This window comes from Mycteria americana, chromosome 26 (genome assembly GCF_035582795.1).
Source record: "Mycteria americana isolate JAX WOST 10 ecotype Jacksonville Zoo and Gardens chromosome 26, USCA_MyAme_1.0, whole genome shotgun sequence".
NCBI classification, from domain to species: Eukaryota; Metazoa; Chordata; class Aves; order Ciconiiformes; family Ciconiidae; genus Mycteria; species Mycteria americana.
Genome location: NC_134390.1, coordinates 2,237,906 through 2,258,264, shown reverse-complemented (window position 1 = coordinate 2,258,264; position 20,359 = coordinate 2,237,906). Strand labels below are relative to the sequence as shown.

At 73.8% G+C, this 20,359-nt stretch overlaps 4 protein-coding genes across 5 annotated transcripts; 2 read left to right on the top strand and 2 right to left on the bottom strand.

Moving 5' to 3' along the window:
• The first annotated feature begins 1,091 nt into the window (after positions 1-1,091).
• Positions 1,092-3,768, top strand: INPP1 (inositol polyphosphate-1-phosphatase). Of its 2 annotated transcripts, XR_012778830.1 has the most exons (7): positions 1,092-1,139; positions 1,757-1,968; positions 2,046-2,106; positions 2,190-2,390; positions 2,479-2,653; positions 2,768-3,329; positions 3,476-3,768. XR_012778830.1 is itself a non-coding variant. In XM_075525467.1 (6 exons), exons 2-6 carry the CDS (start codon positions 1,765-1,767, stop codon positions 3,258-3,260), a joined length of 1,134 nt encoding a protein of 377 aa, XP_075381582.1. In that variant the 5' UTR covers positions 1,092-1,139; positions 1,757-1,764; the 3' UTR covers positions 3,261-3,768. The 2 variants fall into 2 exon arrangements, 1 of the variants encoding a protein (XP_075381582.1); XM_075525467.1 differs by having other exon boundaries at positions 2,768-3,768.
• A 56-nt stretch (positions 3,769-3,824) lies between these two features.
• CD63 (CD63 molecule) lies at positions 3,825-7,209 on the top strand. The gene is made up of 8 exons (XM_075525494.1): positions 3,825-3,961; positions 4,249-4,322; positions 5,854-6,042; positions 6,124-6,198; positions 6,298-6,393; positions 6,491-6,634; positions 6,721-6,804; positions 6,907-7,209. The coding sequence occupies exons 2-8, from the start codon at positions 4,257-4,259 to the stop codon at positions 6,970-6,972; spliced, it is 720 nt and encodes a 239-aa protein (XP_075381609.1). The 5' UTR covers positions 3,825-3,961; positions 4,249-4,256; the 3' UTR covers positions 6,973-7,209.
• A 578-nt stretch (positions 7,210-7,787) lies between these two features.
• On the bottom strand, positions 7,788-11,072 carry RDH5 (retinol dehydrogenase 5). The gene is made up of 4 exons (XM_075525476.1): positions 10,142-11,072; positions 8,363-8,621; positions 8,132-8,295; positions 7,788-8,034 (listed from the first exon to the last, which is right to left on the bottom strand). Exons 1-4 carry the CDS (start codon positions 10,452-10,454, stop codon positions 7,811-7,813), a joined length of 960 nt encoding a protein of 319 aa, XP_075381591.1. The 5' UTR covers positions 10,455-11,072; the 3' UTR covers positions 7,788-7,810.
• A 971-nt stretch (positions 11,073-12,043) lies between these two features.
• On the bottom strand, positions 12,044-14,066 carry BLOC1S1 (biogenesis of lysosomal organelles complex 1 subunit 1). The gene is made up of 4 exons (XM_075525517.1): positions 13,945-14,066; positions 13,522-13,594; positions 12,798-12,930; positions 12,044-12,380 (listed from the first exon to the last, which is right to left on the bottom strand). The coding sequence occupies exons 1-4, from the start codon at positions 14,003-14,005 to the stop codon at positions 12,270-12,272; spliced, it is 378 nt and encodes a 125-aa protein (XP_075381632.1). The 5' UTR covers positions 14,006-14,066; the 3' UTR covers positions 12,044-12,269.
• Between the last annotated feature and the right edge of the window lie 6,293 nt (positions 14,067-20,359).

Genomic DNA, 20,359 nt, shown 5'->3' with positions numbered 1-20,359 from the left:
CCGCCGGCCCCCCGAGCACCGGGAACGGCCCCGCCGCCACCCGGTTCGCTCCGACCCCCCCCCCCGCCTCCGCTTGTGGCGGGGGGCGGTGCGGCGGGACCCAACTCCCGGCAAGTGCGGCGGGGCCGGGCGAACGCCCGGCCCCGCCGCACTTGCCGGGAGTTGGGTCCCGCCGCACCGCCCCCGGGGACCGGGGATGCGCGTCCCGGTGCCTCCGTCCCCCTCCGTGTCACCCCCCTCCCCCTTCCCCCCCCCCCCCGCCCCGCGTCCTCAACCGTACCCCCGCTCCCCTCCCGCTCCCCGTCCCCTCCCGCCCCGTGTCCTCAACAGCCCCCGGACCCCCCCCCCCCCCCCCCAAACTCCGCTCCGTGCCGGTCCCCCCCGCTCCCCCGGTGCCGGCCCCATCAGAACCATGGAGAGGGCAAGAGGGAGATGCGACCGCGCCCGTGGCACCGGGGCTGCACGTTCCGGGCCCCGCTCCCGGTGTGGCGGGAGGTGGCGGGGGTCCCGACCCGGCGCGGTGGGGAGACCCGAGGCGGGGTGTGTGGAGGGGGGGGGCTGCCTGTGTGGCGGGGCAGGGGGGGGGTGTCTGGGGGGGGGGGGGGTAGGGGAACGGTCCCGTTACCCCCGGTGCGCGGTGGGAGCGTGGCGCAAGCGCATCCCGCTAGGGGGCGCTGCGGCGTCGCTCCGGAGCGGGCGCGTCCACACCGGAGCCGGTAAAACCGGAGCGAGGAGCAGCGCCGGGACGAGAGCGCCACCGCGCGGCGCGGGGTGGCACCGCCGCACCGGTAGTCCCGGGGGGTCGGAGAGGAGCGGGGGGTCCCGGTGCCGGCCCTCCCCTCCGTTACCTCCCCGTCGGGTCCCGGTGCCGGGGTTTCCCCGCCGCGATGGGCATCGCCGCACCCCGGTGTCACCGGCCCCGGGGCAGCGGGGGCGCGACGCGGAAGCGGCGCTCGGAGCCCCGACACCGGGTCCGTCCCCCCCCCCCTCCAACCACCACGACGGGGTCTCCCCCGCACGCCGGGGTCCCCCGCACGCCGGGCCGTGGGGCCGAGGGGGTTAATGCGGCGGCGTGACGCGGCCCGGCCGGCCCCGCCCCACGGGCCGCCCCGCAGGAGCTGTCAGCGGCCCCGGCCCCGGTAACGGCAACGGGGGGGAGCGGGCGGCTCCCGCGGGTCCCCGGGATCCCCCCCGGGGGCGTGGCAGGGGGTGGGGGCCCCTCCGCGGGTGGGGGGGTGGGGGGGGCACCCCGGGGAGGGCATCCCCCGCGGGGGGGGGTCCCGGGGGTGCCCCCACGTGGCGCGGCCCCGGGGAGGGGCATGGGCCGCCGCCGCCGCGGGGCATCGCTGCCGGTGACGCGCTGCTGGGGGGGTGCGCGGCCCCGACACCCCACTCCTCTCTGGGGGTGCAGCGGGGACGTCCCCCCCCCCCCCAGCCCTGGCTGCTTCCTCCTCCACGCGGGACGGTCCCCCCCACGCGGGAACGCCACAGTGGGGCCGTGTCCTTGGCCAGGCACGGCCCCACGGCCACGTCCCCGCGGCCACGTCCCCGCGGCCACGTCCCCACCTCCGGGCTGCGGCCTCTGGCACCGGGCAGGATAATTTGAGCCGGGTCCCCACCCTGGGGCCCGGGCCGCACGCGGCCCTGGGTGCTGCCCGCACCCGGCAATTACGGGCGGGCGCTCGGGGCCAGGGCTGCGGGGCCACGCTGGGAGCTGGGGGGTGGCCGGGCCCCCCCTGAGCGCTGCGTCCCCCAGGCCCGGCCATGGCGGGGCTGCTGCAGGCCCTGGTGGGTGCCTCGGAGAAGGCGGCACACATCGCCCGGCTGTGCCGGCGGGAGCAGCCGCTCTTCCAGCTGCTGGTGGCCGAGAAGACGGGGGCCGACAGGAACAGGAGGTTCCTGCAGGACTTCAAGACGCTGGCGGACGTCCTCATCCAGGAGGTCATCAAGCACGACCTGGGGAAGGAGGTAGGGGACGGGGGGGTCCCCAGGGTGGCCCCGCAAACCCCTGCACCGTGGCTGAGCCGCCCCGTGTCCCCCCCCAGTTCCCCGAGCTGCAGGGCCACATCCATGGCGAGGAGACCAACGAGTTCAGGAACGGGCAGGGTGAGTCCCGGGGGGAGCGGCGGAGCCGGGGCCCCCCAACACGGGGGGCCGCGGGGCCGTCGCTGAGGCCGGGGTGCTGGCAGGGGAGACGGTGGCGGTGCGGGTCTGTGCCACGCCGGGAGACACCGCGGCCCTGCTGCTCTCCGTGCTGGAGCCCGAGCGGGCGGCCGCCGAGCTGCTGGCAGCCGCCGTGCACCGGGACGTGGCGCTGGGGGACGCGAAGCTGGCCGGCGTGGCGCTCAGCATCCCCCCCCAGGACCTGGCCATCTGGATAGACCCCATCGGTGAGGGGGTGCTGGGAGAGGGCGGGTCGGGGACCCCCCCCACACGCACACCGCGGCTGAGCCCCGGTGAATTCGGCTGCACCCGCAGACTCCACCAACGAGTACATCGTTGGGCACGAGGACGTGGCCCCCGTCGACGGCATCGCCCCGGCAGGGCTGTGCTCGGCGCTGGTGCTCATCGGGGCCTACGACCGGCACACGGGCTGCCCCGTGCTGGGCGTCATCAACGAGCCCTTCTTCCGCCGGGACCCCCTGACCCGCAGGTACCGGCACCGCGGGGAGCACCGGGGGGTCATGGCCGGATCCTGGCCCCAGAGGCCGGGGAGAGCCTGGGGACCCGGTGGCAGGGTCCACGCTCAGAGTCCCCGTCCCCACAGGTGGCAGGGGAGGTACCACTGGGGCGTCGCGTACGGGGACACGCGGCTGTGCTCGCTGAGCCCCCCGCCGCTGCGCCCCGCGCCCTGCGTGGTGCTGAGCCGGGCGGAGGGGGAAGCGGTGCGGGCAGCCCTGGGTCCCCTCTGCGGTGACCGCCTGCGCTTCGCCGCCGGTGCCGGCTACAAGATGCTCTGCGTCATCCTGGGGCTGGCGGACGCCTACGTCCTCTCCGAGGGCAGCACCTTCGCCTGGGACGCCTGCGCCCCCCACGCCATCCTGCGGGCCCTGGGTGGGGGCACGGTGGCCCTGGCGGGGGCCCTGCGGGCACGGCGGGCGGGTGACACCGGGCCACCCCCCGAGCTGGTCTACAACTGCCCGGCGGAGGGGGCAGCGGGGGCCGAGCGCTGGGCAAACCGGGGTGGCCTCGTGGCCTACGCGCACCCTCAGCACCTGGAGGCCGTGCTGGCCGCGCTGGCCACCGTGCCGGGGCTCTGAGCCCACGGCGGCCGGGACCCCGGGGTGCAGGGTATGAGGTGGCAGGGACCCTGGGGTGCAGGGCACAGGGTGGCTGGGAACAGCGTGACCAGGCCCCTGGGGTGCAGGGCACGGGGTTGCAGGGACCGGGGTGGCCGGGACCCCAGGGTGCAGGTTATAGGGTGGCAGGGACCCTGGGGTGCAGGGCACAGGGTGGCAGGGACCTCGGGGCACAGGGTGGGTGGGACCCCAAGGTGCAAGGGTACGGGGTGGCAGGGACCCCGGGTGCAGGCATGGGCCGGCCAGGACTTTGGGATGCAGGGTGTGGGGTACCCCGGGACCCCGGGGCGCGGGGCATGGGGTGCCAGGGACCGTGGGGTGGCCAGGGCCCCCCGGACGCAGGGCAGCAGGCCCCGGGCTGCGGGATGGGGTGGGAGCTCTGGGGCGCGGGGCCCCCCCCGGCGCGGCCCCCCCGTGTCCCCCCAGGCGGGCCCGGTGGCTTCGCCACCCCATTAAAGTGTCCCCCGCACCCGCGTGTCTGTGCTGCCCCGGGACGGGGCCGGGGGGGGCGCGGGGCGGGACCCACGCGGGGCGGGACCCCCGCGGGGCGGCGGCGGGGGCCGGGGCGGGCCCGGGGCGGGCCCGGGGTTGCCTCTTGGCTCGCCCCGGCCCCATCACATGATCGCGGAGCGCACGGAGCGGGCGGCGGAGCAGCGGCGTCGGTGAGCGCCCGGGGCGGGGGAGCGGCGGCACCGGGAGCACCGGCACCGGGCAGGGGGCGGCACCGGCACCGGGCGGGCAGCGGCGGCGGGAGCGGGTGGGGAGCGGCACCGGGAGCGGTCCCGGGACGCCGGGGCTCGGGCACCGGGGCCAGGACGGTGGGACCCGGGCAGGGGGAGCGGCACCGGGAGCGGGACCGGGGCGGGGGGGGCTGGGAGCGGGACAGCGGGGCTTGGGAGCGGGCGCGGTGCCGGTGCCGGTGCCGGGGCTGAGGCGGCGGCTCCCGCAGGACGGGCCATGGCGGTCGAGGGCGGGATGAAATGTGTGAAGTATCTGGTTTTCATCTTCAACTTCATCTTCTGGGTGAGTGGGGGACGGGGGGGACCGGGGAAACCGGGGAGGGGGCCCCGGGGCCGGCAGAACCGGGCAGACGGGCCCTTCCCAGCCGTGCCCTGCCGGGGACGGGCCCGCCCCAGCCCCACGGCAAGCAGCAGCCCCCCCGTGTTGCCCCCCCGCTGACGTCAGCTTCCCCCCGTGTACGGCCCCTTTGACACCCCCTTTCCCCCCCCTTGCAGGCCCTGAGTTGGGGGTCATGGGGACCCCGGGGGGGGCCCTGCTGCCTGGGGGGGGCTGCAGCGGGTGCTGGGGGGGGAGGGGGGTGAGGCCGCCCACCCTGCGAGAAGCAGGGCACCGGGCAGTGTTGCGGCCGCACGCTGCCATCGGTAGGTTCCAGGGGTAACGAGGCCGGGCAGGGCGAGGCTGGCACGCTCCGGCCGGGGGAAGCCGAGCCCCGAGGTGAGGGTGGGAACCCCACGGGTGGCCAGGTCCCCCCCGAGCCCCACGGCTCCCGGCTGCCCCGGCCGGGGTCCCCGCGCGGGGCAGGGCACGGGTTTGGGGAAGTTGGGGTGAGGAAAGAGGCGTGAGAAGGCCAACGGCCGTAGCGGGGTGCGGGGGGGGTGAAGGGGGGCCGGGCGCTTTCCTGGCCGTCATCCTGTCCCCCCACGCAGGGAGTGACTCGTCCCGGTCCCCACCCTGATCCTGCCGGCCTGAGTCACCCCTGGACGGCCCGGGGGGGCTCGGGCTGGCCGCCAGCGGCGGGGGGACATGATGGGGACACCGGCGCCAGCCCCCCCCGGCCCCCGCTGCCGGAGTGTTTGTGCAGCGGGCGGCCGGGCCGCGCTGTTTACCCACGCCCTGCGAGCAAACAGGGCCGGCGGCACCCGGGGAGGCCGGCCCGGGGGGGTCCCCACCGCCACGGGGAAACCGAGGCCGTGGGGGGGTGGGGTGTCCCACCCGTGGGGGGGTGGCGGACACGGGCAGCACGGACCCACTCCTGCCCCGGTGCCGGGAAGGGCCGTGGGCCTCCCGGCTCCCACGCCAGCGGGGTTGCCGGTGCCCACCGGGACGGCATGTGCCTGGCGTGGCCCCCTGCCCCGGCACCCCCCGGTCTGCCCGGGGCCCCCCGGGGTGGGGGGCTGGTGCCAGGTCCCCCCCTCCGAGGCCTCTCGCTGCGGCCGGAAGGCCGGACTTCCCGGCGTTCCTGCGGCCGCCAGCCCGGCCCCCCCTCACCGCAGCGGGGCTGGGGAGTGTCCCGCCGTGGGGCAGGAGTGGGGCCCCCTCCCTCCGCCGTGCCCCCGTGGGGACATCGCTGGCGGGGCTGTGCTGGGCCGGGGGGCCAGAGGTTCCCCCCCACCCCTTCTCATCCCCCCCGGGGAGGGGGGTCCCCCATTTGGGGACAACCCCCGGCGCTGCCCCCCCCCCCCCCCCCCCCCCGCCCCCCGGGAAGGGAACAATGCTCAGCTGCGGGTGCCCCCCTCCCACCCCGTTGGCTCGGGGGGGGTCCTGGCCCCGCAGGGTGGCAGCTGCACCCCAATTCCCGCTGCCCCCCCCCCAGGTCTGCGGCGTGGCCCTCATCGCCATCGGCATCTACGCCCAAGTGGCCCTCAGTGAGGCGCTGGCCGTCAGCAGCGCCTCCGCCTCCAGCACCCCCGTCGCCATCCTGGTGCTGGGCATCATCATCTTCTTCATCTCCTTCTTCGGCTGCTGCGGCGCCTGGAAGGAGAGTTACTGCATGGTCACCACGGTGGGCACCCTGGATCCCCCCCCCACTCCCCCCCCCACACCTTAACCCCCCCGCCCTGACCCCCACCCTGTCCCCCCGCAGTTCGCCGTCCTGCTCAGCATCATCTTCCTGGTGGAGATCGCCGCTGCCATCACCGGATACGTCTTCAAGGACAAGGTGGGGGACTCGTGGGGAGGGGGCACGGGGGCACGGACCCGCCTGGGTGCTGCAGGACCCCCCCCCCCGTCCCCCTCTGACCCCCCCCGGCCCCCCCAGGTCCGCTCGGTGCTGGAGGACGGGCTGTGGGACGCCATGCACAAGTACGGGGAGGACGAGCCCGCGACGGCGGCGGTGGACGAGCTCCAGAGGGATGTGAGTCACGGGGTGGCCCTGGTCGGGGGGGGGGCGGGCGTCTGGGGCTCGGCCCCCCTGACCCCCTGGGGTTCCCCCCCCCCCCCCCCCCCGGTAGTTCGCTTGCTGCGGAGTCAACAACTACACGGACTGGGCCACCATCGAGCGGTTCAGGTTCAACAACACGGTGCCCCGGTCCTGCTGCCGCGTCAACACCACCTCCTGCAACGTCCGCCCCAGCCCCGCCACCGTCTACGAGAAGGTGAGACCCCCCCCCCCGTGCCCCCCCCTCCCCCCCCGTTCAGCCCCAGGGGTCCGGCCGCCCCCTGAGCCCCGCTGCTCCCCCAGGGCTGCCTCCAGAGCATCGAAGCCTGGATGAAGAAGAACATCCTCATCGTGGCCGCCGTCGCGCTGGGCATCGCCTTCTTCGAGGTAGGACGTGGGGCTGAGCCCCCCCGTGTGGGGCTGAGCCCCCCCTCCACGTGTGGGGCTGTGCAGGATGGGGATCACCCCCTCTCCCCTCTCCCTTCCCAGATCCTGGGCATCATCTTCGCTTGCTGCCTGATGAAGGGCATCCGCAGCGGCTACGAGGTCATGTAGCCCCCTGCGGGCGCCGTGGCCCCCCCGGCTCCCGCTGCCCCCCACCCGGGGGGCTCTGGGGGCCGCGGGGGGCTGCTCCCGCTCGCTTGCCTTCTGCAAGCTCCTCCGGGGCAGGGCCCCACGTGCCAACCCCCCCCCGGGGTCGCTGCCGTTGGACCCCTCCCCGCGTGCCGGTGGGGGCTGGGGGGGCCCGGGGAGCGTCCCCGGGTGTGGAAATAAACAGAAAAGCTTCTGTAGCGCCGCGCGTCCCCCGCGCCCACCGGGCTGGGGGGGGGACGGGGTCCCTCGTGGGTGGGGGGTGTCCCCCGAGATCCACTGACCCTGCGGGTGCTGTGGGGCTGAGGGAGCCCCTGGGTGCTGCCCCGTCCTATGACTGGAACCTCCCCACCGGGAAGGGACTGGTCCCACTGGGAGCAATGGGAGCACGGGGGGGCCCGGCGTGCGTGGCCGTGGTGCGAGCAGCCCCGTCCCGCCCCGGCGCCGGGGGGCAACCGGGGGGGCCAGCTTGGCTCAGGGCCGCGTCAACAGGACGCCAGGCCGTGCCGGGACCGGCGGAAGGGCAGCGATGGTGGCAGCGTCCCCGTGGGTCCCCCCGAGGGCCGTGACCCTGGAAGCCACCCCCCCCCCGGTGCAGCGGGGCTGGGGGCTCCGCACGGCGATGCCACCAGCGGTCCCTGAGCCGCGCGGGGACCCCCCCCGGCCCCGGGGCTGCCGCAGGGACGAGCGCCGCAGGCGGCAGTTTGCACGGCACCCGGGATGGGTGGTTTATTTGCAGCCCTGGGGGGGGCAGGAGGGGGTCTCACAGCCCTGGGGGGGGGCCGGTGGCTGCAGCAGGGGACTAGCGGGCACGGTGGGCCGGCTTGGGCAGGATGGTGGCCAGGGCGAAGTCGACGAGGCAGGCGGGCAGGTAGGAGGCGGGCAGCCAGAGCAGCTTGGCGTCCCAGCCGGCGCTGTAGCGGGTGCGTGGGTGCCGGGCGCCCAGCGCGTGCTCCATGCAGCGGGTCACCTTGCTGAGGTCCGCGTCGCAGATGACGTTCATGATGAGCCGCTGCACCTTGAGGTCTGGGGGGTGCAGGCGGGGAGGGGGGGGGTCAGGCAGGGACGGGCAGCCCGCGGCCAGGGGAAACTGAGGCAGCGGGCACCCCCCCAGCCCGCTCACACTTATGGAAGAAATCCTCGCCGTAGCTGAGCCGCGTCTCGGGCGCCAGGCGGTCCCAGAGCCGGCGCAGGGACGCCTCGATGCTCTCCAGGTTGGTCACCGCTGTCTTGAAGAAGCCGGGCTCCACGACGCTGACCTTCACCCCGAAGTGGTACATGTCGCGCCTGCGGGATGCACGGCCGTCAGGGCGCGGGGCGGGGGCCGCGGGGCGGGCGGGGGGCCGGCACCCACCGCAGGCTGTCGGAGAAGGCCTCGATGCAGTACTTGGAGATGCAGTAGCCGCCGCCGTTGGCGGAGAGGCGGCCCAGCACGCTGGAGGTGTTCACCACCCGGCCCCGCGCCCGCTTCAGCAGGGGCAGGAACTGGAGCGTCACCTCGATGGCCCCGAAGGCGTTGACGGCCATGACCTGGCGGTAGTCCTCCATCCCCATCCACTCCGTGGGGCCGATGGGGTTGGCCACCCCCGCGTTGTTCACCAGCCCGAAGAGCCCTGGGGGGCACGCGCGAGGTCGGGGATGGTGGCCGCGGTCCCCTCCTCTGTCTCCCTGCCCCACGGACCCCCGTCCTGGCCCTAGTGTGCCCCGGGGGGACCCTCCCCTCCATCCTGCCCCACAGCACCTTGCAGGGACCCCCCCCGTAGCCCCTCTCTAGGGCTCCCCACAGCACCCGGTGGCAGGACCCATCTTGCCCCGCAGCCCCTCTCCAGACCCCCCTCATCCTTTGCCGTGGGGTGCCCTGGTGGGACCCCCCTGTTCTGCCCTGTAGCACCTCGTCGGGGACCCCTAATCCTGCCCCACAGCACCTCCCCAGGGACCCCCCGTCCTGCCCCGTACCCCCGCTGTGGAGCTCCCCGTCTTGTCCTAGAGCATCCCTTGGTGGGACCAAGCCTCTCCCCTGAGACCACCCATCCTGCTGGGACCCCGTCCCCCCCCCCAGCACCTCCCCGGGTCCCATCCTGCCCCCCAGCACCTCCCCTGGGACCCCATGTTGTCATCATCATCGTCGTCCCCCCCAGCACCTGCCCTGGGACCCCATGTCATCGTCATTGTTGTCCCCCCCCCCCCCCCCACCTCCCCTGGGACCCCTTGTTGTCATCATCGTCGTCGTCCCCAGCACCTCCCCGGGTCCCATCCTGCCCCCCGGCACCTCCCCTGGGACCCCATGTTGTCATCATCATCGTGTGTCCCCCCCCCCCCCAGCACCTCCTCGGGTCCCATCCTGCCCCCCAGCACCTCCCTTGGGACCCCATGTCATCGTCATTGTGTGTCCCCCCCAGCACCTCCCCGGGTCCCATCCTGCCCCCCGGCACCTCCCCTGGGACCCCATGTCATCGTCATCATCGTCCCCCCCAGCACCTCCCCGGGTCCCATCCTGCCCCCCAGCACCTCCCTTGGGACCCCATGTTGTCATCATCGTCGTGTCCCCCCCCCCCAGCACCTCCCCGGGTCCCATCCTGCCCCCCGGCACCTCCCCTGGGACCCCATGTCATTGTCATCGTTGTCCCCGTCCGTCCGTCCCCCCCCCAGCACCTCCCCTGGGACCCCATGTCGTCGTCATTGTGTGTCCCCCCCAGCACCTCCCCGGGTCCCATCCTGCCCCCCGGCACCTCCCCTGGGACCCCATGTCATCGTCATCGTTGTCCCCGTCTGTCCCCCCCCCCAGCACCTCCCCTGGGACCCCATGTCGTCGTCATCGTTGTCCCCGTCCCCCCCCCAGCACCTCCCCTGGGACCCCATGTCGTCATCATCGTCGTCCCCCCCCCCCAGCACCTCCCCGGGTCCCATCCTGCCCCCCGGCACCTCCCTTGGGACCCCATGTCATCGTCATCATCGTCCCCCCCCCAGCACCTCCCCGGGTCCCATCCTGCCCCCCGGCACCTCCCCTGGGACCCCATGTCGTCGTCATCGTTGTCCCCGTCCCCCCCCCAGCACCTCCCCTGGGACCCCATGTCGTCGTCATCGTGTCCCCCCCCCCAGCACCTCCCCGGGTCCCATCCTGCCCCCTCCTCACCTTTCTCGCCCACCTCTGCCCGCACCCACTCGACGGCCCGGCGGATGCTGTCGGAGCGGGTGACGTCGAGCAGGGTGGTGCGGAGGTGGCCGGAGCAGCTCCGCTGGAGGCTGTCGGCCCCTTTCTGGGTCAGGCAGGCGGCCAGCACCCGGTAGCCCCGGCAGGCCAGCCGCCGTGCCAGCAGGTTGCCGAAGCCGCTGTCGCAGCCGGTGATAAAGACGTGCTTGTCCTTGACGGAGGGCAGGCTCTGGCGGTCCCGCACCAGCCAGCCCAGCGCCCAGGCCAGTGCCGCCAGTAAGAGGTACAGCCACATGGCGGGGGGCCTGCGGGGCCGGCGTGGGGGGCGGTGGGAGAGGAACCCAGGCGTCCTGGGCCGTGCCACCCCCCCCGCCACGTCAGCCCCTGCGCCCCAAGTTGAACCCGGGCTCCTCGCTCGCTGGGTAAAGCCACGCGCCCCTCCCCGCGCGGGGGACCCCCGGACCCCCTGCCCTGCCCCGCAGCGGGGGGGGTCAGACCTCGCCCAGGCGGAGGGTGGGAAAAGGGGGGGGGCTGAGGATTGACCCCCAGCTTTTGGGGCAGGTCCCACATGGGCCTGGGTCCGTGCCCAGGTGCCACGGGGCACGTGGGGACCCTGGGCGGTGGTCCCTGTCCTCCCGGGGTGGGGGTGAGCACCCTACGTCCCCCTCCCGGCGTGGGGACGAGCACCCCGTGTCCCCCACCCACGCCCGGACGAGTCTCCGACCGACCTCCCTCCCGCCGAGCCGGGGCGTCCGCGGCGTGCCGGGGATTAGCCGGGCGCAGTGCGTCAGCGCCTGGCCGGCACCCAGGGCCCGCGGGGCAGCACCGGGCGGGGGGGGGGTCCCAGCTGCTCCCCCCGTCCCCCTCCCAGGGCAGGGACGACCCCGGGCACCCTCCGCACGGGGAGGTGACCGTCACCGGCGCCTCTGGGACCCCCAGCCCACCTGCCCCCACATCCCACCCCTCTCCCGTTATCTCCCCCCTGTGGGGGGCTGCATTCCCCTCCAGGAGCCCCGTTTGGGGGGGGGGGCTCTGGGGGTGTCGGGCTTTTCCCATCGCTCCCAGCAATGGGTGCTGGCCGGGGGTTACGAACCCACCGGGGCTGGGACGGGGGCTCCGGGCTGACCCCCAAAGAGGCGGCAGCCCCCACCCCTTCCCGGCCCTCGGGGGCTGCGGGGGGGACGCCCCGTGTCTGTCCTGGGTCCCCAGAGCCGGGCGAGGGCAGGGGACGGGCACAGCCCCCCCCCAGCCAGGACGGCGCGGGCTCTCGGCGTGCACGAGACCCGACAGACTCGTCTCACTGTGCCCTGCGGCCATGGGGCAGACCCACGGCGGGGGCCGCTGCGGCCCCGGCTCGCCTGGCACCCCTGGCCCGGGTCGGGGTGCGGAGGGGAGCCCGCCCGGCGAGCCCCCACCTACCTTCGGCGGGGCAGAGGGCTGCGGGTGCTGCTTCGGCTGCGGCGGCAGAGGCCGTCTGAGCCGGGGGGGCCGCGGCCGCTCCTCCCCCTGTGCCGGGGCAGAGCCCGCAGCCAAAGTTCACGGTGGGCCGAGCCCCCCTGACCCCCCCCCCCTACCCCCGCCCCGTGCTGGGTGCAGCTCCAGGCGGGAACTTGGGTGCGTGGGGGTGCTGGGACACCCCTCGCCTTGTCGGGGGACCCGCACCGTGGAGGAGCCCCTGGCCGGAGCCGGGAGGGAGGGCAGCCCCCCTCCCCAGGGCACGCAGAACCCCCCCCCGGGTCCCCTTCGCAGCCCTGGGAGGGGGCACTGCCCGGAGCTGGGGGGCCGAGCTCTCCCCCCGGGGGGATTAGAGCCCTCCTGGCCCAGAAGGGGCCTTTGTCTGGGAGAAAAAGGGGCCTCAGAGCCCGGGTTAAGCGGTAAAGAGGATGAGGGGGCTTAGGAGGGGGCAGCCCGGGGCCGTGCCAGGGCCCCGGCACACGCCTGGCCCAGCCGCCACGCACCGCCTGTACAACCGCGCTTTATTCTGCCCGCTCCCCGGTTCGGAGGGGTCCCCGAGGCGGCCGGGAGCTGCCGCGTTATCTGCCAGGACCAGCCGCGGCGGCGCGGGGGGGGGGGTGGGTGGGGGGGCGTCCGGGGGAGCCCCGGTAGCGGCTCAGGAGCAGGAGGGCTGGAGCTGCCCCTTGTAGACGTACTCCAGGGCGGTGGCGATGGTCCGCATGTCCATCTCGATGCTGCGCGCCCAGTTCTCCACGTCGCCGATCTCCTGCCGGGACGGGGACGGGGGGGGCTGTCAGGGAGCTGGCGGTGAGATTTGGGGGGGGGGGGCCACCCTCCCTCCACCTCCGGCAGCCGTAGCCCTGCAGGGGCTCGGGGCTGGCCGGGACCCCGTGGGTGCTGCCCGCTGCGGTGCGATCCGGCAGTGGGCGGATGGGGCTGCCAGACCGCTCCGGCGTCGAGCCGCGGGGCCGGGGCACGCGCCCCCCCTCCCCCCCCGGCATCGGGCAGGCTGCACCGTGCCGGCGGTGGGCTCCTGGCACACGGGACCCCATCCCTCCGCTAGCGCCGGTGACACCGGGGCGGCGGGGGGGTTCCCATGGGGCTGCTCCTCCGCGTGTCCCAGAGGGGGAATTCCAGGGGTGGGGGGCGACCTCCCCGCCCGTGCCGGGGGGGGGACCCCCACCTTGAGGGCCTGGTTGAAGTTCTCCACCATGGTGATCCACTGCCCCGTCTGCTTGGCAAACTGGGCCGCCTGCACCTGCAGCGTCTTCACCTCGTGGTCCAGCTTCCGCTGGTTGACGTAGGCCTGGGCCACCCTGCCGGGGGGGGGACACGGGGGGGGGACACGGGGCGTGGGGTCCTGCCCCAATGGCCCCGGCATGCGGGGAGTCCCCGGGAAGGGGGCGGCCGAGGGGGGAAGCCAAAGCACTGGGGGGCTGGGCTGGGCTGGGCTGGGGGTCCCCGGGTGGGAGGTTTGGGGGGGGAAGGGGGCAGGGAGTTGAGGGGGTCCCTGGGCAGGGGTTTTGGGGGGGGGGAGGGGTCCCTGGCTGGGGGTGTGTAGGGGAAGGGGCTTGGAGGGGTCCCTGGCGGGGGGTTAGGGGTGCGGGGTCCCTGGATGGGGGTTTGGGGGGGAAGGGCTGGGGGAGGTGGGGGTCCCTGGCTGGGGTTTCCAGGGGTAAAAGGGGCTGGGGGGGTTCAGGGGGTCCCCAGCTGGGGGGGCCGGGGGGGGACCGGGGGGTTCGGGGGTCTTGAGGCAGAAGGGGATGGGGGGGTCCCCGGCCAGGGGGGCGGGGGGGGGGAAGGGGGCCCCGGCTGGGGTTGGGGGGTCCTTGGCCAGGGGTGTTGGGGGCAGGGGGCTGGGGGGGCCCCGGCCGGGGCTTTGTGGGCTCGGGGGGTCTCGGCCTCACCCCACGTTGAGGTGATCGACCAGGGCCTCGGTCAGGCGGGTGGCGGCGGCGATGGCCTCGCGGCGCCGCCGCTCTGCGGGGACGCGGCCGTGAGGGGCGGCGGGACCCGACCCCGCCCCGCTGCCCCCCCCCCCCCCCCGCACACGCCGGCCGTGACGCCAGCAGGGAGCCGCGTGACGTCAGCATGCGGCGCGGTGACATCACGCTCCACCCTGCCGGCCACCCCACCCCCCACCCCGCCCCTCCCTCACCGCCACGGTCGTGGTTCTCCCCCCCCACCCCCCCTTGACGGACAGCCCCGCCGGCCAATGGGACGCGCGCCCGCGCGGCCCCCCCGCGGTGAGCGGCAGCTCCGCCGCCAATCGGGCCGCCCCCCGGGGCGCGGGGCGGGGTCTGTCGCCATGGGGACGGGGGCGGGCTCACCCTGCAGCTCCCGCCGCTCGCTCTGCCGCGCCTGGTGCTCCTTCAGCAGCCGGGACAGCATGGCGGCCCGGGACGGCACCGGCACGGCCCGCGTCACCTGACCGCACGTCACCGCCACGTCACCGCCGCCGCCCCGCCTCCTGGGGCCTGCGGGGCCTATAGGGGCCATAGGGGCCGGGCTGGCGGCCCGGGGGGGCTGTAGAGTCCCTCGGGGGGCGTAGGGGCCTGCACGGGGGATACGGGGACCCGGGGGTCTACAGGGGCCTGGGCGAGGGCTATAGGAGCCCGGCTGGCAGCCCGAGGGGGCTACAGGGGCCTGTGTGGGGGCTATAGGGGCCATAGGTGCCTGAGGAGGCTACAAGGGCCTGGCTGATGGCTGTAGGGATTCACAGGGTCTGTAGGGGTCTGGGTGGTGGCCTGTGAGGGTGACAGGGGCGTGTCAGGGCTGTAGGGAGCTGGGGAGCTGAGGGGGCTCTGGGAGCCTGGCTGGGGGCCTGGGGGGGCTATGGGAGCCTGGCTGGGGGTCTGAGGGGCTATAGGGCCTGACTGGGGGCCTGGGGGGGCTATAGGAGCCTGGCTGGGGGTCTGGGGGGGCTATAGGAGCCTGGCTGGGGGCCTGGGGGGCTATAGAAGCCTGGCTGGAGGTCTGGGGGGGCTATAGGAGCCTGGCTGGGGGCCTGGGGGGGCTATAGGAGCCTGGCTGGAGGTCTGAGGGGCTATAGGAGCCTGGCTGGGGGTCTGGGGTGACTATGGGGGCCTGAGGGGGCCATAGGACCTGGCTGGGGGCCGGGGGGTGGCTATAGGAGCCTGGCTGGGGGCCTGGGGGGCTATAGGAGCCTGGCTGGGGGTCTGGGGGAGCTATAGGAGCCTGGCTGGAGATCTGAGGGGCTATAGGAGCCTGGCTGAGGGTCTGGGGGGGCTATAGGAGCCTGGCTGGAGGTCTGAGGGGCTATAGGAGCCTGGCTGGGAGTCTGGGGGGGCTATAGGAGCCTGGCTGGGGGTCTGGGGGGACTATGGGGGCCTGAGGGGGCCATAGGACCTGGCTGGGGGCCGGGGGGTGGCTATAGGAGCCTGGCTGGGGGCCTGGGGGGGCTATAGGAGCCTGGCTGGGGGTCTGGGGGGGCTATAGGAGCCTGGCTGGAGATCTGAGGGGCTATAGGAGCCTGGCTGGGGGTCTGGGGGGGCTATAGGAGCCTGGCTGGAGGTCTGAGGGGCTATAGGAGCCTGGCTGGGGGTCTGGGGGGGCTATAGGAGCCTGGCTGGGGGTCTGGGGGGACTATGGGGGCCTGAGGGGGCCATAGGAGCCTGGCTGGGGGCCGGGGGGTGGCTATAGGAGCCTGGCTGGGGGTCTGGGGGTGGCTATAGGAGCCTGGCTGGGGGTCTGGGGGGGGCTATAGGAGCCTGGCTGGGGCTGTGGGCACGGGTGGGGCCCGTCTGGGGGTGCAGGGTGCTGTAGGGGTTTGTGCTGGGGGACGTATGGGTGCTGTAGGGGCCTGGGTCCCGTGGCTCTGTGGCGTGACAGGGACGTGGCTGCCTCATGCACGGCCCGGGGCGTCCGGGCTCCCCTTGCTCTGCTGGTTCCAGCCGTGCTGGCCGCTGGGCCCGGTACCGGCCGTGTGGCTGGGGGGGGGCCCTGGGCTGTGCCCCGTGAGTGACCGAGAGCCCGGGCACGGCTCGGCTGCGGCGTGAGGTGCCGGGGTCCCCACCCCGTCTTGGGAAGCCGTCTGTCCTTCTCCCCGTGGTCTGTGATGAGCGGGGCAGTGCTCTGCTCCCCGCTGGCCAGGGAGAGGCCGGGGATGCCCCAAGGAGCTGGGCACGACCCTGTTAAACCCACTTTTATTTCCCAGGTGGACCAGCCTGCGCTGCTTAGGAATTCCCGAGCTCTCCCCCGCTTCCCGGCTGCGGTGGGACCCAGACCGGGGCTAAATCTGAAATAATCCAGAATCGTCCTTGTCGGGGTGTCCCAATGTCAGGTGCGGCCGCCCGGGCTGTTCGTGTGCCAGGCCGTAATGGATGGCAGCGAGAGAAATGAGCTGGCAGGGGGTGGGGGAGAGCCGGCCGCGTTCCCGAGATGCAGCTGCTGCCAGCAAAGTGCACTATGAAAATTAAATTGGCCTGCAGAGTGCCGGAAGGGTGAGCTGGCAGAAATGCCGGGATGCGTCTGATCTCACCGGGCTTAATCAGCCCGAGACCTGGGATGAGGTCGGTCCCTTGGCCGGGCGCCGGCTGGCCGCAGCTGAGCAGAGTCAGGAGGAGGAGGAGGAGGAGGAGGAAGATGTCCTCATCCCCTCGAGTTGGGCAGGGGAAGCGAAAAGAAAAGGCTGGGACTGCGGGAGGGGGCTGTGGTTGCGGGGGTCGGTGCGGGCAAGGGGTAGGCAGGGCTCGGGGTGCTCTGGCAGGCTCGGGGCGCAGGCAGCACAGAGTTCTGCCTCGTCACAGCCCTGGTGTCGACTGTTTCTTCTCCATCTCCCTTCAGGGCGGTCCTGGCCCCGGCGGGAGCGGGATGTGCGTCCCTGCATCCCAGCTGGATTCAGCTTCTCGTCCCTTCGCCGTCCCCTTACCTTCGTGCTCGGAGCTGGTGACCTGGAGGAACTCTGGCCACAGCTACAGGAACTCGAGCATAAAATGTGGCCAAAGATAAACCAGTGAATGGGTAAAAATAACCCCAGCTTACGCCCCACACGCCTGTCCGACGCTGGCCCGCTCTGGTTACACAAACAAGTTCTTGCCTGCAGCCTCGGGAAGGGCAGAGGAATTTGTTTTGCTGTTTCACTCGTGAGCTGACGAGCGTGCCGGGCTAACGAGGGTGCTGTCGGGCAGAGCGTGCTCGGGGTCTGCGTGCCGTGGGGCCGCTCCGCTCCTCCCTGCGCCCAGGCCTGGGGTCAGCTGCTCCCCGTGAAAGGTCTGGGGGTATCGGAGGGGTTTGGTGTTTGCAGGGTAACCGCCGGCAGCTCTCCCACCCGCTAGAGCCCTGGGACGAGGCACCACTCCCCGAACCGTGCCGATCCGCTTCCTGCCCTTCCTTCCAGAGGAATGAAGCTCGCTGCCCGGTTGGGGACCTTTGCTGGTGACGGTTGACCCTCCTGCGGGCGCCTGTGGGAGCTCACACCTCTCCCAGGCGCTGGCTCCAGCTCTCGGCACGCGCCGGGGACGTGCCTCGGCTTCCTTTGCCGACGCTGCCGGGAGCGATGGCGAAATACGCTTGCGTCTGCCCCGAGAGGCACGACCAGCCCGGGCTGCGGGCGCAGGAGCCGCTCCCGCGCGTGGCTCCGCCGCCTCCCTCGTCCTCCCTCCTCTCGTGCCGAGGGAGCCTGGGCTCAATTCGGCCCTTCACAGAGTTAACGGTGCTGGTGAGGCGGTTTGGCCGTGCCGGGGGAGCCGTCGGGAGCGTTTCCCTCCCTCCATCCACGCGGAAGCGAGCGGTGGGTCCCGTCCTCGCCCTGCCTGAGCTCCGCTCCCGGACCTCGCCGCTCCCCGGCTCCGGCTGTTTCTACGCCCGGGGCAGCGCTTCCCCGCTCTCCCACCCTCCCGCTTTCGGCTCCTGCTCCCGCAAAAGCCTCGGCGAGGCTCCTGCGGCGGACCCTGCCCTGGCCGCGGGAGCGGGACGAGGACGTCCCCGCGTAATCCCCGGGCCCCGCTGTCCTTGGGCGCGTTGGGGAGCTCGGCCCCGCAGCCCCCCGCCGCGTGCTCCCCCCGTCTCGGCCGCGCGATGCGGGGGCCGGGGGGGTGAGGCTGCGGCTTCTGGGAGCTCAGGGTTCAAATCCAGGGCGTGGAGCAAAGGCAATCCTCCCAACAAGGAGTTTTCCTCTGACACGAGAGTTGCTGCTGGGTTTTCCCCCCCCTCCGGCAGTGAAAGCCCCCGCGCTTCGTGCCTGGGCTGCCGGGAACGGCGTCCTGCCGCGAGCCGGGCCGGGGGGAGCGCTCCCCAGCAAACCCCGCCGCATTTGGAAGTTGGTCCTTGCACCGAAAAGAAAATTCTCTCGAGATGGCGCGGAGAGGGATGACAAAGTCTGCCGTGACGCTGGGAGCGCCCAGGCTCCCGCTCTCGCTGCCGGCTCATCCGGGGGCAGCGACGGCAGCGCCTGCTTGTGCCGCGCCGCGTGCGGCAAAGCCGGCTCTGCTGAAACCCAATCGCCGGCAGCTGGTGCCAGGGTGGGACGAGGCCGGGAGCCCCGAGGTGGGCAGTGTCCTGTAGTCCATTAACGAGGCGGTTTTGGGGTTGGAAATCCCCGACCCGCTGGGCTCGGGGGGGCCAGGCCTCCGGAGAGCTGCTGTCGCTAATCCGGAGCAGCTGGCTTCTGCGGCACGTTACCGGGCTCGGCGCGGGGAGCGCGTTGAGCTCCCGGCCGGGCCCACGCCGTGGCCGTGCACGGAGCTGAGCGGCGCCGCTCGGGGTGCAGGGCGGGCTCCCCCGTGGCCAGGGCTCCCCGGCCTCGGGATCGCGCTCGGGTTTGGGTCCGTTTGAGGGAAAACAAAGCGGATTTGGAGGCTGGGTGGGGAGGAGGGAGGCTTGAGCGTGCGGTGCCCCGAGGTGGTCGCTTTGGGAGCCGGGCGGCAGAGCGAGCTGGGGATGGGCGCGGGGGTCCCGTCTCTCCTCCCCCTGCTCGTGGGCACCCTGAAGCCTTGATCAGATTTTTTGGGGGTCCCCTCTGTGCTGAGGGACGGCACCGGGACCCCAAATCACGTCTGTATCTAGAGCGGCTGCTCATCTGGCTTCCCGGCCGCGACCCCCTTCCTTTCTGTTTGTACTCGGCCCGACGCTCGTGCGATGCCGTCCTCGCCGTCGGGCAGCGGCTGCGCGGCAGAGCTGGCGGGGAGCTCCGTGCTCCCCTGCCGGGTGGGCGACGGGGCGCGGGGGGGGCGGCGGGAGGCTGAGCAGCCCCCGGGGACCGGGTCTGTTCCCGTCCTCCGCTCCCAGGCAGGGATCGGCCCTTTCCCACGTCAGGAGCGTGACGATGGGGACGGTGGGAAGGGATTTGGGCTGCAAAAGGGGGAAGAAGGGGCGAGCGTGGGGAGGGCTGGACGGCGGCCAGGCGGGGGGCGAGCTGGGGGGCACGGACCCTCTTGGTCCTGTCCTCGTCCCCCCCCCAAACGCGGGGCCGGCCGGCAGCGAGGAGGAGGAGGAGGAGGTTGGGGTGAAGGACTGTTCCTGCGTCCAGCACGGAGCTGGAGCTCATTCACACGGCCGGAGCGGCCCTGCCAGCTCCCAAATATCTTCACAGGCCTTTGGAGAGCGGGAGCGGTTAAAAATAGCCAGCGTGCCGGAAAATATGACAGCCCCCCCTTTCCCTCCCCCGCCCCCCAAGCTGCCCTTTGGGGCACGGGGCCGCGCTCGAGCCACGACCGCTCCCGCGGGACCCGGCCCTGCTGCTGGTGGGGTCCTGCTGGGCCGGCACCGCTGGCCCCCCCTCGTCCCCTGGGAGCCTGCGAAGGCACCGGCCCCTTCGGCGCGGGGGGGCGCGGGTCCCGCTCCTGCTGCTGCTCCTCTCGTTTTGGGGTGCGGGGGGGTTGCTCCTCTCCCAGCCCGAGGGTGGAGGAGGTTGGGGGGCCTGGCAGGAGTCTGTCCCCATGGCAGCAGCCAGAGGGGTTGTCCCGGTCCCCTTGCCACCGCCGTGTCCCCACGGCCGTCCCCGTGAGCACGGCCACGGTGCTGGGGAGCCGCTACCGGGATGGCAAATTGCCCCCCCCACCACCATGGCGGCTGTGCCGGGGGGGGGTATCGCCGCAGGTGACGGGGTATCGGGGTGTCGGGGTGCTGGGGCGTCGCCTCTTGGTGACGGCCGCGCAGAGGCCGACGGCAGTCGTGGCACAGCGAGCTCGGCAGACCTCCCGTGAACCCCACCCCGCCTCGCAGAGGGTCCGGGGGTGGGCGATCGCCCCCCGCCCGGGGAACCCCTGCCGCCCCGCCCGGGTGCTGTGCCCGGCCCTGGGGGACGTGGCCCCGTTTCAGCAGCGCTGGAGGGGGGTGAGCAGCGGTTGGGGGCCGGGGAGCCCTGGGGGGGGCCCCCCCCACCCCCCCCGCCCCCGGGGCTGTGCCTGGACGGGGAGATCTCCCCGCAGCGTCGGCCGGGGCTGGGCCGGGGGCGTCGACGTCTGCCTCCGCGTGTGGGCAGCGCTGGTCTGCGCGGCGTGGGGTGCCACGCGCTGCGGTGTGGGGTGCCACGTGCTGAGATGTGGGGTGCCACAGACTGCAATATGGGGTGCCACGTGCTGCGATATGGGGTGCCACGCACTACGACATGCAGTGCCACGCGCTGAGATATGGGGTGCCATGCGCTGAGATATGGGGTGCCATGCGCTGAGATATGGGGTGCCACAGACTGCGATATGGGGTGCCACGCGCTGCGATATGGGGTGCCACGTGCTGCGGTGTGGGGTGCCACAGACTGCAATATGGGGTGCCATGCGCTGAGAT